Below are 12123 nucleotides of genomic sequence, written 5' to 3'. Positions count from 1 at the left end.
GCACAGGAAACTGGCTCAGTATTTATAAAAGGCTTCAGAAAACCTGGGCATACAATCAGTGCCAGAACCACACCTGGCATGCAGACAGTGCCACTTGGAGAGCAATGCTCAACACACAGCTGGTGTTCCATAAGCACTCAGAGCAGCAGCACCACATACCACCCCTGGCAGTCACTAAGCACAAATGACCCGCGCCTCAAACTGGTGTTCAGCAAGCACATGGGGAAAAAAAAGCATGCTGCAGCACGAGGATGAAACCCGCACTTTATATATATAACACGCATGGCAGCAGAAAATACAAGGTCTCAGTAAGAAAATACACTCTGTTTGGTGAACCCCTATCGCCAGCCACTAAGGACACTGTGGAGTGAGGAAAGAGGGCAGGGGACACCATAAATAAGACTAGGAAGGAAGGTCACTGCTCTATGGGGCACAGGGCTCTTTTTCCTGGGAAAGAGCAATGCAGTGACACAGGAGAATAGCCACAACTAAGCCTGCAACACCTGGTGGGGGGACTGAACTTGGATAAAGGGGCCAGTGGTTACAAGAAGCAGAGCGGCAGAGAGGGCTTCCTTTCTTCCTGTGGCAGATTCCAGGATCCTTCAGTTAATATCCATGAATTCAGTGTTGGGTATGGAGCCACAGGCAGGGGAGGGCAGGTCACTGGATGACCTGGGCTGGGACTGGCGGTGCACAATGTCCTGGCGTTGATAGAAGAGGACATAGGCTGCCTTGGACTGCAGAGAGAAGATGAGTCAGGGTAGAAGGAGGGGGAGTCAGGAAGGAGAAGGGGAGAAGGGTGGGCAGAAGTCACACCTCAATCTGATTCTCATTCACAGGTGACACGCTGTTGTCATCAAAGTAGTGCCACTGGCCACTGTCCTTGTTGCAGGCAAATGTTGTATCTGAAAAGGAGGGGGAGCCATCCTTACCCATACCCCTCTCTCCAGATCCACTCCCATGCTCCCCCATAACTTTGTCCTAGGGCCACATACCTTGTCACCCACTGGAGACATCCTGACCCCCCCCCATGCAGAACCCAACCTGGGAATGTCCCTGCCCATAGCCTAGCACGTACAGTGGCCATCACGAATGCCCCCATAGTGGTTGGAGACCGCGATGAGGTCATATTTGTACAACTCTGGAGCTGACTCATTTTGTGGTTTGATGACAAACTCAGAGAAGTCCAGGTCCCTGTGGGTAGGGAGACCATTAGTACTGGTGTACCCCACCTATCTCTTCCCAACCTTCCTACAGCCATTTCCCCCCAGCCCCCGACCGGATGGGGAAGTGTACGAGGGTGTCCAGCTTCTCATGGGAAAACTTGGAAAAGGAGAAGCGCTTTAAGTGGATGATGAGAATCTCAGGCAGCATCCACAGGTCTAGCTTCTTGGTGGCCAGCTGGTGCTGCTTGCAGGAGGAACAGTACCTACAGATGGAGCTCAAGTCAGGTAAGAGGCAACATTCACGTACCCACTGTAGACCCCATCACTGTCAGCCCTCTTGTGTCCCATCAGGCCCACAAAGATGCTCTTTTACTTTCTTTTTCAATATGGACTTGCTATGTAGTGCAGGTTGGCCCTGAACTCATGATCCTTCTGCCTCAGCTTCCCAAGTGCTGCGATTACAGGCAGGTGTCACCACACCCTGCTGTTTTCATCTTTTAATGATATGGACATGTAAGTCTGCCTGGTACTCCTGTCTGTTCTCTTCTTATTAAGATTCTTTCATTCACTTGTTGGGTACTTTTGCTAGCCAATGGCTCTGAAGGGGGCATGTGCAGTGTGATAGTGGCTGGAGTGGCAGGGATGTGAACCCAGGGCAGAATGAAAGCAGGTACACTCAGAGAGGTAATGGGTAAGGGCAAGTAGTGCCATCCAACAAAACCCATCCTGGCCATGTTCTAGGCCCTTACCAAGGATTTTCCTTCTCCAGGGTCTCCACAGTAGTGAAGAGCTCGATGCACTCCTGAAGCTGTACTGGAGCCTTCTTCAACACATAACCCACACATTCATGTTTCACATAGCCCTGCAGGGGTGCCAACCGCATAGCCCATGTCAGAAGGGTTGGAGGGGTCGGGGGTGGGGTGGAAGCCACATGCGAAGAGGGTCAGACTTTGAAGTTGGGAACCTGAGGCCTCAGAGGTCTCAGTGGGTGTCCAGGTACTATGGCAGGTTGTGGGCCTGGATTCTTGGCTCTGTGCCCAGGTGAAGGAGGTAAGGGCACATGAAGGGGAGGAGTGCAAGCTACAAGTGTCCCCAGCCCTGGGGTCCCTCTTACCTCTGCCTCTGCCTCATCATAGTAACGTCTCTTCATCTCCGGTTCCCAGTCCATGGCAATGTATGGCTGGGCTGGGGGCCAAGGGGAAGTGGTCATGGCTCCTGCTGCTGGGAAATGCCACCTCCCGCCGTCCCAACCTTGGCTCACTGCCAGAGGACATACTGTCCACTTCTTCAGGAGAGGTTATGCGGTCGCTGATCCCACTGGAATTCACAGTCTGCAGGGTAAATAGTTGCTTGCGACGTCGCTTTGGGGGCCAGTGAGATGTGTGAAAGCCGTTGTCCAAGAGAAAGGAGCATGTCCTAGTGGCCCCAGAGCTGGGTCCAGCCTGCTCCAGCTCAGAGTCTCGGAGGTTGCCCCTAGTGGAGGGACCTGGTGTTTGGTCTTTCTCATCCTCATCACTGCTGTCATCTTCTCCTAGGACAGGAATGATTATCAGGGACAGGAAGGTGTGAACCCCAGAGGACTGAGGTGTCATTTGCATCCAGGAAACCCTGTGTAGATCACACCTATCCCTGACCCCCTACCCACTCACCCTCAGCCCCTCAACCCCACTCAGGCCATGGGACACATGTGCAGACCTTTGTCCTTGTTGTCCCTCTCTCCCTCCTCTCCCTCACCTTTCTCTTCCCCATCGTCCTCCTCATCTGAGGTGGGTTTGGTCACGTAGCGTCTGCGACAGAGCAGAGGAAACTCCCAAGGCAGGGCACAAGGACAGTGGAGGCAGAGCCCAGGATTGGACTTCGATGAGGATTGGGGGAAATCCATTGGTGAACCCACACAAAACTAGTTCCTAATCATGGGTGTGGAAGGGGCAAGATGATGATATAAATGCACAGAGAGGCTGAAGAGGCCAGCAGTGGCCTGAGAATGTGGGTGCGCATGCACCTGCCAAATGTATGGGTGTTAAGCCTAATAAGCCACTGGTGAACACACAGCCAGCTGTGAAGTCCCCTCAGAGAAGCTTCTGAAGGGCTGACTCTTGAGTATTAAATGAAGGAAAGATTTATCTAGGTAACACATTGCTGTCTGTCTGTCATGGTAAGGACTGTGGATTTTAGGTACAATGAAAATCTACCAGTAAAAACACAATCAAGTACAAGGCAATTATTTTGCCTGGTTCACCTCTGAATCCCCAGCATCCAAAGAGAGGCAGTAGCAAAGCCAGAGGTCTAGAGAAAGTCCTTCTACAGCCACGCTAAGTGTGACCTATCTTTCGGATGCTGGATGGAAGGTGTCAAGTAAGCAGCTCAACACTCAGGTCTGAGTTCAGACCCTACCCCCACCCTGGGAAGAGGACACTTACGAAAGCCGGTACATCAGTATGTTATAGAGGCCCTCCCAGGAGAGCCGGTCCTGGGGTACTGACACCAGAAGCGGGTGTCCAAAAAGTATCAGACCATAGTAGGAGTTGTTGTAGTCTTGGGCTGGAGTCCGTTCCCGAAGGTAGACAGGGACCACAATGTCATCTTTTGAGCCTTCGATGGGCTCAATCCGACCTGAGACTTCATATCTGTATGAAGGGGGCAGACATCATGTCATGACCGATCAGGGCATCCCCAAAAGATGCCCTGATTCTGCCTGGGTCACTTTTTAAAGGGTCTAAAAATCACCAAACGTTTTGTTCTTTAAAATTCTTAGATGATTTGTACAGCACTTTAGGAGCTGTTTTAGAAAGTACTTTGGTAGTATCAAGAGTGCTATCAAGAGTACTAGGGGAGGTTGATAAAATTTTTCAGTGACAAAGGTATTTAAAAATCAGTTTGTTTTTGGAAAACTACTTGGATTACTAAGAATGTTTCTACTCACAAAGTGCTTTATATTTAGTTTTTAGTTGCTCAAAGATTTACAAATTTTTCTAGGACTTTAGAGCACTTGCCTAGTATGCACAAGGCTCTTTGTTTCACACCTATTACCAAAAATATAAGTGGGGGTGGGGAAGCAAGGGAACAATGTTTCCGAGGAACTACTATTCTCCTTGGTCTCCTCACTCACACAAAGATATCATCACGATCCAAGATGCCACTCAAAGGATCTTCTAGTTGGTACAGCTTATAGAAGCGGTGACTGAAGACGTCGGTCACTATCATCTGGGAATGGAATCAGTGGGTTTGTCAGTCGGCAAGGTCTCCCCACATCCTCCTGCCTCCTTGTCCCAGAATCTCCCTAGCCTGGCCTCCCTCTGCATAATCTCACCTTGTCTGCCGCAATACCAGTGTGTTTGGACAGAGCCATACACAAATCTGAAATGTTGCCTTTCTTGGGGACCACGACCCGGTGCTGAGGGAGAAAACATCAACAAAAGATCAAAAAGGCTTGTGGTGAGTTAATGCAGGAGACCCTGAGGTGTAGCAAAGTAACTACATATGTATCCCTCAGTCTGTCCCTGTCTTCTACTACCTGCTCTGGTTTGCGGCGGGGATCCATGGGGACGAAGAAGACCTCTAAGACCCTTTTGTGGCAGACAGGCAGTGGGACGCTGAGGTAGCAGAAGGGGTCGAAGGTCACAGACACATTGCCACAATCGGGGCACACCAGCGTGGATTTGAAGAGGCCATGGAAAGTGTCCACAATCACAGAATCGTTGCGGCGTTTGTGGTTCTGCCAGGCCTCCTGGGCCACCTCCTGTTGACAGTGTCATGGTGGATTGTACAGCTTGCCCAGGACAGGGAAACCATGGATGGGAGATGGCTTCATCCAGGGTAAGGGTAAAGACACTGTAGAGTCCAGTGGCTGAGTTCCAGCTAGGGCTCTTTGGAAACCATTTCTACCTTCAAGACTGGGATTTATGGGGGCAGAAGTCTGGCTGAGTGTGGAGACAGATGTGCTGTTAGGACTGAGGCTGGAGGTGAGGTCAAGGTTAGGAAACTTAGCAGAAATCAGTGGGATGTGAGAGCCCAACAGGGCCAGAGGATGTCTGCTGTAGCAGCCTCGGTGGCTTTTATGGGACTTTCGAGATAAGGGACTATCAGGAGCAGCCCACCTGATCTGGTCGCCCAGCAGCATCACACAGCTCCACATATTCCTTCTTCTTCACCCTATTGAGGTCCTCATGAAGCCCATCCAGGAGGAATGACAGCAATTCCTGAGAGTCATGCTGCTGGTAGCCCAGAAACTGAGACGCAAAACGGCCGACCTTGTTCTGAGAAGATGGGTAAGGCCATCTAGGTGAGAGGGGGCTAAGAGAGGCAAACAGCTGGGGCTGGGGGCACCCAGGGAGTCACGTCACACCTTGAACACATTGGGTACAATGGAGCGGTGGCAGCCAGACCACGTCTGCTTCACCAGGTCTGCATAGGCCTCGGCCAGCTCACCCCGCATGCCTAGTGGGTTGCGGAAGTTGAGCTCCTCCAGGTAGCGGTTGTCAAGGAAATACTCAGTGAGCTGCGGCACATTGCTGAGGCACTGTGGTCATACAGCCAGGGAACAAGACAGATGCAAGGACAGAGAAAAGGAGCAGAATGGAAGAGGGAACACAAAGGGGGCAGGAGAATTGGGAAGACATGTTAGTACTTCCAGAAAAGGAAGAAATTGGCAGCATGGGAAGTAAAGGAAAGCAGGGAACAAACAGAGGCAAAAAGTATTGATACTTCAGAAGTGACCATGGGCATGTCAATTCAGACTTGTGGGACCTGAGCTTCCAACCTGATCTCTTGCCTGCAGTCTCCCTGCCCTTCCAACTGTCCCTAACCCCACCTCTTAAAGCCCACCCCTGTGGCTGTGCCAGACACAGCTATAATGGCCCAACCTGCAGGGCGGAGTTCATGAAGCATGTGTTGCCCAGATTGGTGAGGCCACAGATGCCTGGTTGGCCCTGGAAGTCCTCATCCTCTTCTGACATTCTGCTCCTGGGGTTGGATGAGAAACTCATCAGCTGAAGGGCTGTGCCATGTGGACATGTGGTATTTCTGGGCTCTGTCAGTCTGCCTACTGTGGGATGCCACCAGTCTGCACCAGATACCCCAATGGCTCACACGACACGCAGCTGTGTGCTGGGCCAACTGCCATCTTTGTTTCGGATTTCCATGATGATCAGCTGGGTTGGAGGAGGAGAAGAAGGCAAAGCATTAATGGAGGGCCTTATGGGCACCCAGCCCTCACCTCCTTCAACCTGAGCACCACCAGGTGAGTCCATCTGCCAGGCTACCAGCACAGAAAAGCCCTCCTCCTCTTACCTGCCCACTCTCAAGAGCAGCATCAAGCAGTGTGACATGTGTGTTGAACAAACGATCCAAATAGCCTTCTGACTTCTTGACCCAAAGGCGTGTGTCCTCCTGGGCATCCACCAGAAATTGCTCCCGTGCTGTGCGCAAGACTTGATCTGTTGTGAGTGACAGAACACATTCATGATCCTCTGGGACCCAGGATGATCAACTCATTTTGACAACCTTGACTCCAACACTTGATCACTATCCATAGATCTCCAATACTTGGTCAATATCCCTTATTCCCATCCAGTCTCCAAAAGGCTGACCCACACTGAAGAGGTGAGACTCCACCAACATTGTCCACCAGACACCCTGCACAGTGCTTCTGCCAGCCTTCCCTCTTGGACCTCTACAGCCTGGCGGTGCCTTCTCAGTCAGTCACTGACCAATCCCAGACATCCTCAGGTTGCTGAGCTACAACTCATGGCTGGGACTACGGACTCATTCTGGGATACTCAGACTCACCTACAGAATCAGTGAGGCTGAACTGAGCAGTGAGCACTAAGTCGGTATCACCGTGCTGGACAAGCAGCAGTTTGACAGGGTATACCTCCACCTTTGGGATGCTGTACAGCTCGATGACCTGCAAGGAGGAGGGCGCAGACACAGTTATATCCCCCTGGAGTTGTGCGGACACCCGAGTCTGGAACCATCCCAGGCTTTTGAGGCCTTCCTCCCACCTGATCTCTCAGGTAATCTCCCCCCACAGCACCCTCCCCTCCCACTATACCTTGCGCTCAATGGGTGGCTGACCAGGCTCTAGGCCATACCAGCTGACCAGGTAATGCCAAGCAGCTGATGGGAGCAACACATAATCCTCACCTTCCATCAGTCCTTCTTTGAGGCACCAGTTTATCTGATCTGTGGGGCAGTGAGGAAGAGAGGACACAAAGCAAATCAAGGAAGCAAACTGTGATTAAGTTTGGTCATCCTACCAATGACTGAGCACAAACAATGGGCTTATGATCATCTGAAGGGCCAGAGGGGACAGGAATGCCAGGGCTAGGTTGATGGGGAAAAGCAGAAGCCTGGTACCTTCAAAGAGCTCAGCATTGTTGATGCAGCCAGGAAAGGTGCTGGCGTCTTGGTCCCCTCCCTGAACGTACACCTCCCACTGTTTATACCAGCGCTGCTCCACAAGGAACCTGGGGCCCAGACAGGCAATAAGGGTGTCACACAGTTATCTGGGGGTAAGCTGCACCACTCCACATGGCTAGCAGACAGACACTAGCAACCTACTGTAATAAGATGAAGAGTTTCAGTAGCATATAAAAGTAAAAAAAAAAAAAAAAAAAACAGGCATGATGGCACATTCTATAATCTTAGTACTCAAGAGGCTGAAGTAGGAAAATCAGGAGTATGAGCTCAGCCTGGGCTACACAGCAAGTTCAAGGCCAGTCTGTACTACATAGTTGAGTCTCTGTCTCAAAAAAAATCTGGTGTGATGGCACACACCTGTAATCCTAACACTCTTGGAGGATGCACGTTTGAGCCCAGCCTGGGCAACTTAATGACTTAGCAAGACCCTGTCCCAAAAGAAAATTAAAAAGGGCTGAAGACGTAACTCAGTGGCTGGGTTGAATACCCAGTATTGAAAAATAAATAGCAAAATTTATTCAGTGAAACTCAGATTTGGACATTAGATTATCCATCTAAGAATAATGAAAGGGATGTGATTAAAGACAAAAAGATGTGCTCTGTATTGGTAAATAAAAACCCACATCCAGGGGATGGGAAAAGAGGTTTTATTACAGAATAAAAGTTAATGCATTTATATTAGTCAGTGGGATACAGGTAATTTAGGCTCAAAATATGAGCCATTTATAGCTAATGTTATAAGACTTTAGACCAGTGGTGGTGAATCTATAGTACACAAGCCACAGTGGGCTGTATCACTGATAGCTCTAAAAGGTTCACGATCACTGCTTTGTACATTTTCTTGAGCACGCATCTTTTTTTGAGACAAGGTCTCACTATGTAGTTCAGACTGGTCTTGAACTCACTATGTAGCCCATGCTGGCCTCAGCAATCCTCTTGTCTCAGCTTCTAGTGTTGTGTTACAAGTGTGCACCAGCACACCCTGAGCATACATCATTTTTTAAATGGTTAGATCAATGGAGGCAAAAATTCTTCAGCTAAAAAATGGATTTGACAAATTTTAAAACTCTTCTAAAAAATTAACATTTAAAATGAAAAAAAGAGTTTAGCCAAGTGTGGTAGCACACCTATAATCCCAGCTAATCAGAAGGCTGAGACAAAAGGATTGCAAATTCAAGGTCAGTCTGGGCAACTTACTTAACAAAACAAGATCCCTCAGAGTTAGAGTACTTATGGGTTTGATACCTAGTACAGCAAAAACAAACAAACAAAAACCCCTGCATATTGCCAATTTTCATCATTTTTGCATTTAGACTTTGGTCCTTTCTTTACTAGAGGCAAAATGACTTGTTTTGGGACTGGGGATTTAGCTCAGTGGCATAAGCCCCTGCCTTGTAAGCAGGCGGTCATGAGTTCCATCCCCGGTACTGATAAAAAAATGACTTGTTTTATTGAATAATACACATTTATAGCCAAAAAACCCCAGCAATTGTCCAACTTTTTTTTAATTTTAATTTTAATTTTTATCGGTACCAGGGATCAAATTCACAACAGTGTGCTTGCAAGGCAGGCGCTTATGCCACTGAGCTAAATCCCCAGCCCCTACTTTTTAAAATTAAAATGTAGTACTTGTCCATCTTTATGGGCTACATTGTAACAACCTGATATATACAATATACAATGATTATTTTTGTTTTATAGTAAATTTCTGAGCTTATGACCAATTGCTTCTTTTTGAAATTATGATTTTAAAAAATACATAACATTAGAAGCTGAGGGTGGTGGCTCACGCCTGTAATCCCAGCACTCAGGAGGCTGAGGCAGGAGGTTCGTTGCGAGTTCGAGACCATCCTAGGCTACAAAGTGAGCTCAAGGCCAGCCTGAACTGCACAGCGAGACCCTGTCTCAAAAAGACCAAAAAAAAAAAAAAGTAACTTTTTTTCTACATACAGTTCAACTAGTTCTCTTTAAAAAAGAAATTTATACGCACTCCAAGGACACTTAGGGCTCTATTGAAATCTGCCTTTGTAAAATGTTGAGAAAGTCAGTGATTCTGGGAAATACTCAGTGTAAGTGTTAAATAGACAGTGCTTGTGGCCAGGTGTGGTGAAACATGCCTATAATCCCAGCAGTTGGGAGGCTAAGGATTGCCACAAATTGGAGGCTAGCCTGGGAAACAAAGTGAGGTCAAGGTCAGCCTACACTACACAGAAAGAGCTTGTCTCATAAATAAATAGATAGATAGTATTACTGCTCTAATACCAGAATCTGGACATAAAAGATCATACTCACCAACACACAACTGCCCTACTATCAATTTTCTGTTTGTTTTTTGAGAGAGGGTCTCACTAGAGTTTAGACCAGTCTTGAACTCACTATGTTAACCCAGGCTGGCTTCAAACTTGTGGCAATTCTCCTGCCTTGGCCTCCCAAGTGTTGGGTCTACAGAGAGGTGTCACCATATCTATCTCCTATTATGAATTTTTGACACATAAAAGGTGTTCCAAATATTTCACAGCTTCAATAAACACTTTTTTGAAAAAAATCAAGGGCCAGAGATATAGCCTCAGTGGCATAAGCACCTGCCTGGCAAGTGTGAGCTCATAAGTTTGATCACCAGTACCAAAAAGAAAAGTCTGACAAAATATACATAGCATTGTGTTGGTTGCTTTTTAAGAAATTTAACATAGTTCTTTTTGTGGTGCTGGGCTTTAAGCCCAGGGCCTTAAACATGCTGAGTAGGTTCTCTATCATCAAGCTACACCCCAGCTCACATTTTTTAACATATCAATTTTCCTAGTTCATAAAAGCAGCAAAGAGGCGAGGCAACAGATGGATAGAAAAATCTTGGAATAGTGACAAATCATCTGAGTAGGCAAACATTTCAGTGAGACTTTCATCAGTTGTGTTGGCTTATTTTTTTTGGGGGGGTGCACTGACCCCCCACCATCATTCATCCCCATCTGAAAGGAAACACCTCCTCCTGCCACTTGGTGGCTCATGCCAAAATCACCATCGCAACCCTACCTGGTTCCACACTTCTCCCAACTCCCTCCCTGCTTCCACTGTCAAAGCAGTTAATTTATTCAGTAAATAAGAGTACCTTCAATGCAAAGAGGGACAATGCTTGACTTTTTTCTTTTTTTGGTACTAGGGATTAAACCCAGGGCCTCAGCACTGAGCTACATCCCTAGTCTAATATATATAATTTTATATATATAAATTTTTGAGACATGGTCTAATTTGCCCAGGATAGTTTGTTCAGAAAATAAATGCAATATAACATACACTGTTATATTAAATTTATTATTTATACATTCACATAAGCCTATATACATACATATAAAGGTGTCCCATGGATAAGATACCAAAGGAGTAAACTTAGAATTTTTTGTGAAATAAATTAACTTGTGCCCCAATTAGAAATTCTTTTATCACCAAATTACTGTTAATTCTTGATGCTTCAGGTACATGTTATGGTTTGTGTCTAGAAGTCTCCCCAAAGCCTCATGCAGTCATAGGCAGGGCAGTTTCAGAGGTGGCTGGATCTAGTGTGTGATGCTGCAAAGGTGTGTGATTACTAAATTAGTCCACTGATAGATCTGGCATAGTTCTGAATATGGATAATAGGAAGGCCCATCCGGAGTGTAAGTGCTACCCTCCCTGAGGGCATGTAGCCTGGATAGAATATAAAGGACAGAAAGAAAGTCACTGCTTATGTGGTTAGTTTTGCTGTTTTCTGCCTGCTATGAAATGTTTATACTCTGTGATGCCTCTCTGCCATACCACCCTTCCTTGGTTACAGACTGAAACCTCTACAAACTGTGAGCCAAATAAACCTTTCCTCCTTTAACTTTGGGTGTCAGTATTTTGTCTCAGCAATGAGAAAAGTAACTAAAATAACATAATATATTTAACTTGTTTTTTTTTAAATACTGTGACTCACCTTTGAAGAAATACTTTGGTTTAAAATATTAAGCTTCTAATAACTTTTGTTGTCTATCACTGTGTTTTTCTAAAAAATTGACTGTATATCTGGTCTTAGAATTTAAATCTTGCCAGGCATGGTAGCACAACCTGCCCTCTGGAAGCTGAGGCAGGAGGATCACTGCAAGTTGAAGTCAGCCTGGGTGACATACTGAGTTCAAGGATAGCCTGCACCACATAGTGAGACCAGTTCAAAACATAAAAAACAAAAAGGTCTATCAAGCAGAAAGTCTCAGGGCCAGTCTTCTCAGCAGCACAGTGCCTGTCTGGCAAGCACAAGGTTGTGAGTTCAATTCCCAGAAGAAAAAAGAAGAGGAAAGTTTAAATTGGGCCTGGTGGCACATGCCTGTAAGCCCAACACTGGGAGGCTGAGGTAGGAGAATCAAAAGTTCAACCCAAGCCTAAGCAACTTAGCAATCTGGCAAGAACCTGTTGCAACATGGAAGGGGCTGGAAATATAAGTGCTAAGGCGGTGAGTTCAATTCCCAGCACATGTGAGCACATGCATACACAGATGTATACACATACATACACATACACAGGGAGGAAA

At 47.0% G+C, this 12123-nt stretch overlaps 1 protein-coding gene across 3 annotated transcripts in view; it reads right to left on the bottom strand.

Moving 5' to 3' along the window:
• Nucleotides 1-247: 247 nt before the first annotated feature.
• Nucleotides 248-12123, bottom strand: part of Usp11 (ubiquitin specific peptidase 11) — a 15751-nt gene continuing 3875 nt past the window's right edge. The window contains exons 2-21 of one of the 3 annotated variants that reach the window (XM_005000238.4): nucleotides 7524-7633; nucleotides 7219-7349; nucleotides 6954-7071; nucleotides 6456-6601; nucleotides 6255-6316; nucleotides 6029-6128; nucleotides 5512-5685; nucleotides 5264-5422; nucleotides 4681-4905; nucleotides 4477-4560; nucleotides 4276-4370; nucleotides 3587-3793; nucleotides 2901-2953; nucleotides 2443-2697; nucleotides 2281-2351; nucleotides 1916-2028; nucleotides 1280-1429; nucleotides 1079-1194; nucleotides 817-905; nucleotides 248-737 (exon numbers count right to left, since the gene is read on the bottom strand). In XM_005000238.4, coding sequence (XP_005000295.2) covers nucleotides 603-737; nucleotides 817-905; nucleotides 1079-1194; nucleotides 1280-1429; nucleotides 1916-2028; nucleotides 2281-2351; nucleotides 2443-2697; nucleotides 2901-2953; nucleotides 3587-3793; nucleotides 4276-4370; nucleotides 4477-4560; nucleotides 4681-4905; nucleotides 5264-5422; nucleotides 5512-5685; nucleotides 6029-6128; nucleotides 6255-6316; nucleotides 6456-6601; nucleotides 6954-7071; nucleotides 7219-7349; nucleotides 7524-7633 — 2593 coding nt within the window. In that variant the 3' untranslated portion in view covers nucleotides 248-602. Of the gene's footprint in view, nucleotides 738-816; nucleotides 906-1078; nucleotides 1195-1279; nucleotides 1430-1915; nucleotides 2029-2280; nucleotides 2352-2442; nucleotides 2698-2900; nucleotides 2954-3586; nucleotides 3794-4275; nucleotides 4371-4476; nucleotides 4561-4680; nucleotides 4906-5263; nucleotides 5423-5511; nucleotides 5686-6028; nucleotides 6129-6254; nucleotides 6317-6455; nucleotides 6602-6953; nucleotides 7072-7218; nucleotides 7350-7523; nucleotides 7634-12123 lie in introns of those variants that run through there. The other 2 variants (XR_010046522.1, XM_063245780.1) reach the window with 2 other exon arrangements.

The sequence above is a fragment of the Cavia porcellus genome, unplaced genomic scaffold (assembly GCF_034190915.1).
Source record: "Cavia porcellus strain 051 isolate PalLab524CR breed Dunkin Hartley unplaced genomic scaffold, mCavPor4.1 scaffold_3, whole genome shotgun sequence".
NCBI classification, from domain to species: Eukaryota; Metazoa; Chordata; class Mammalia; order Rodentia; family Caviidae; genus Cavia; species Cavia porcellus.
Note: the sequence above shows the minus strand (reverse complement) of the source record. Positions and strands in the feature narration are given on the sequence as shown.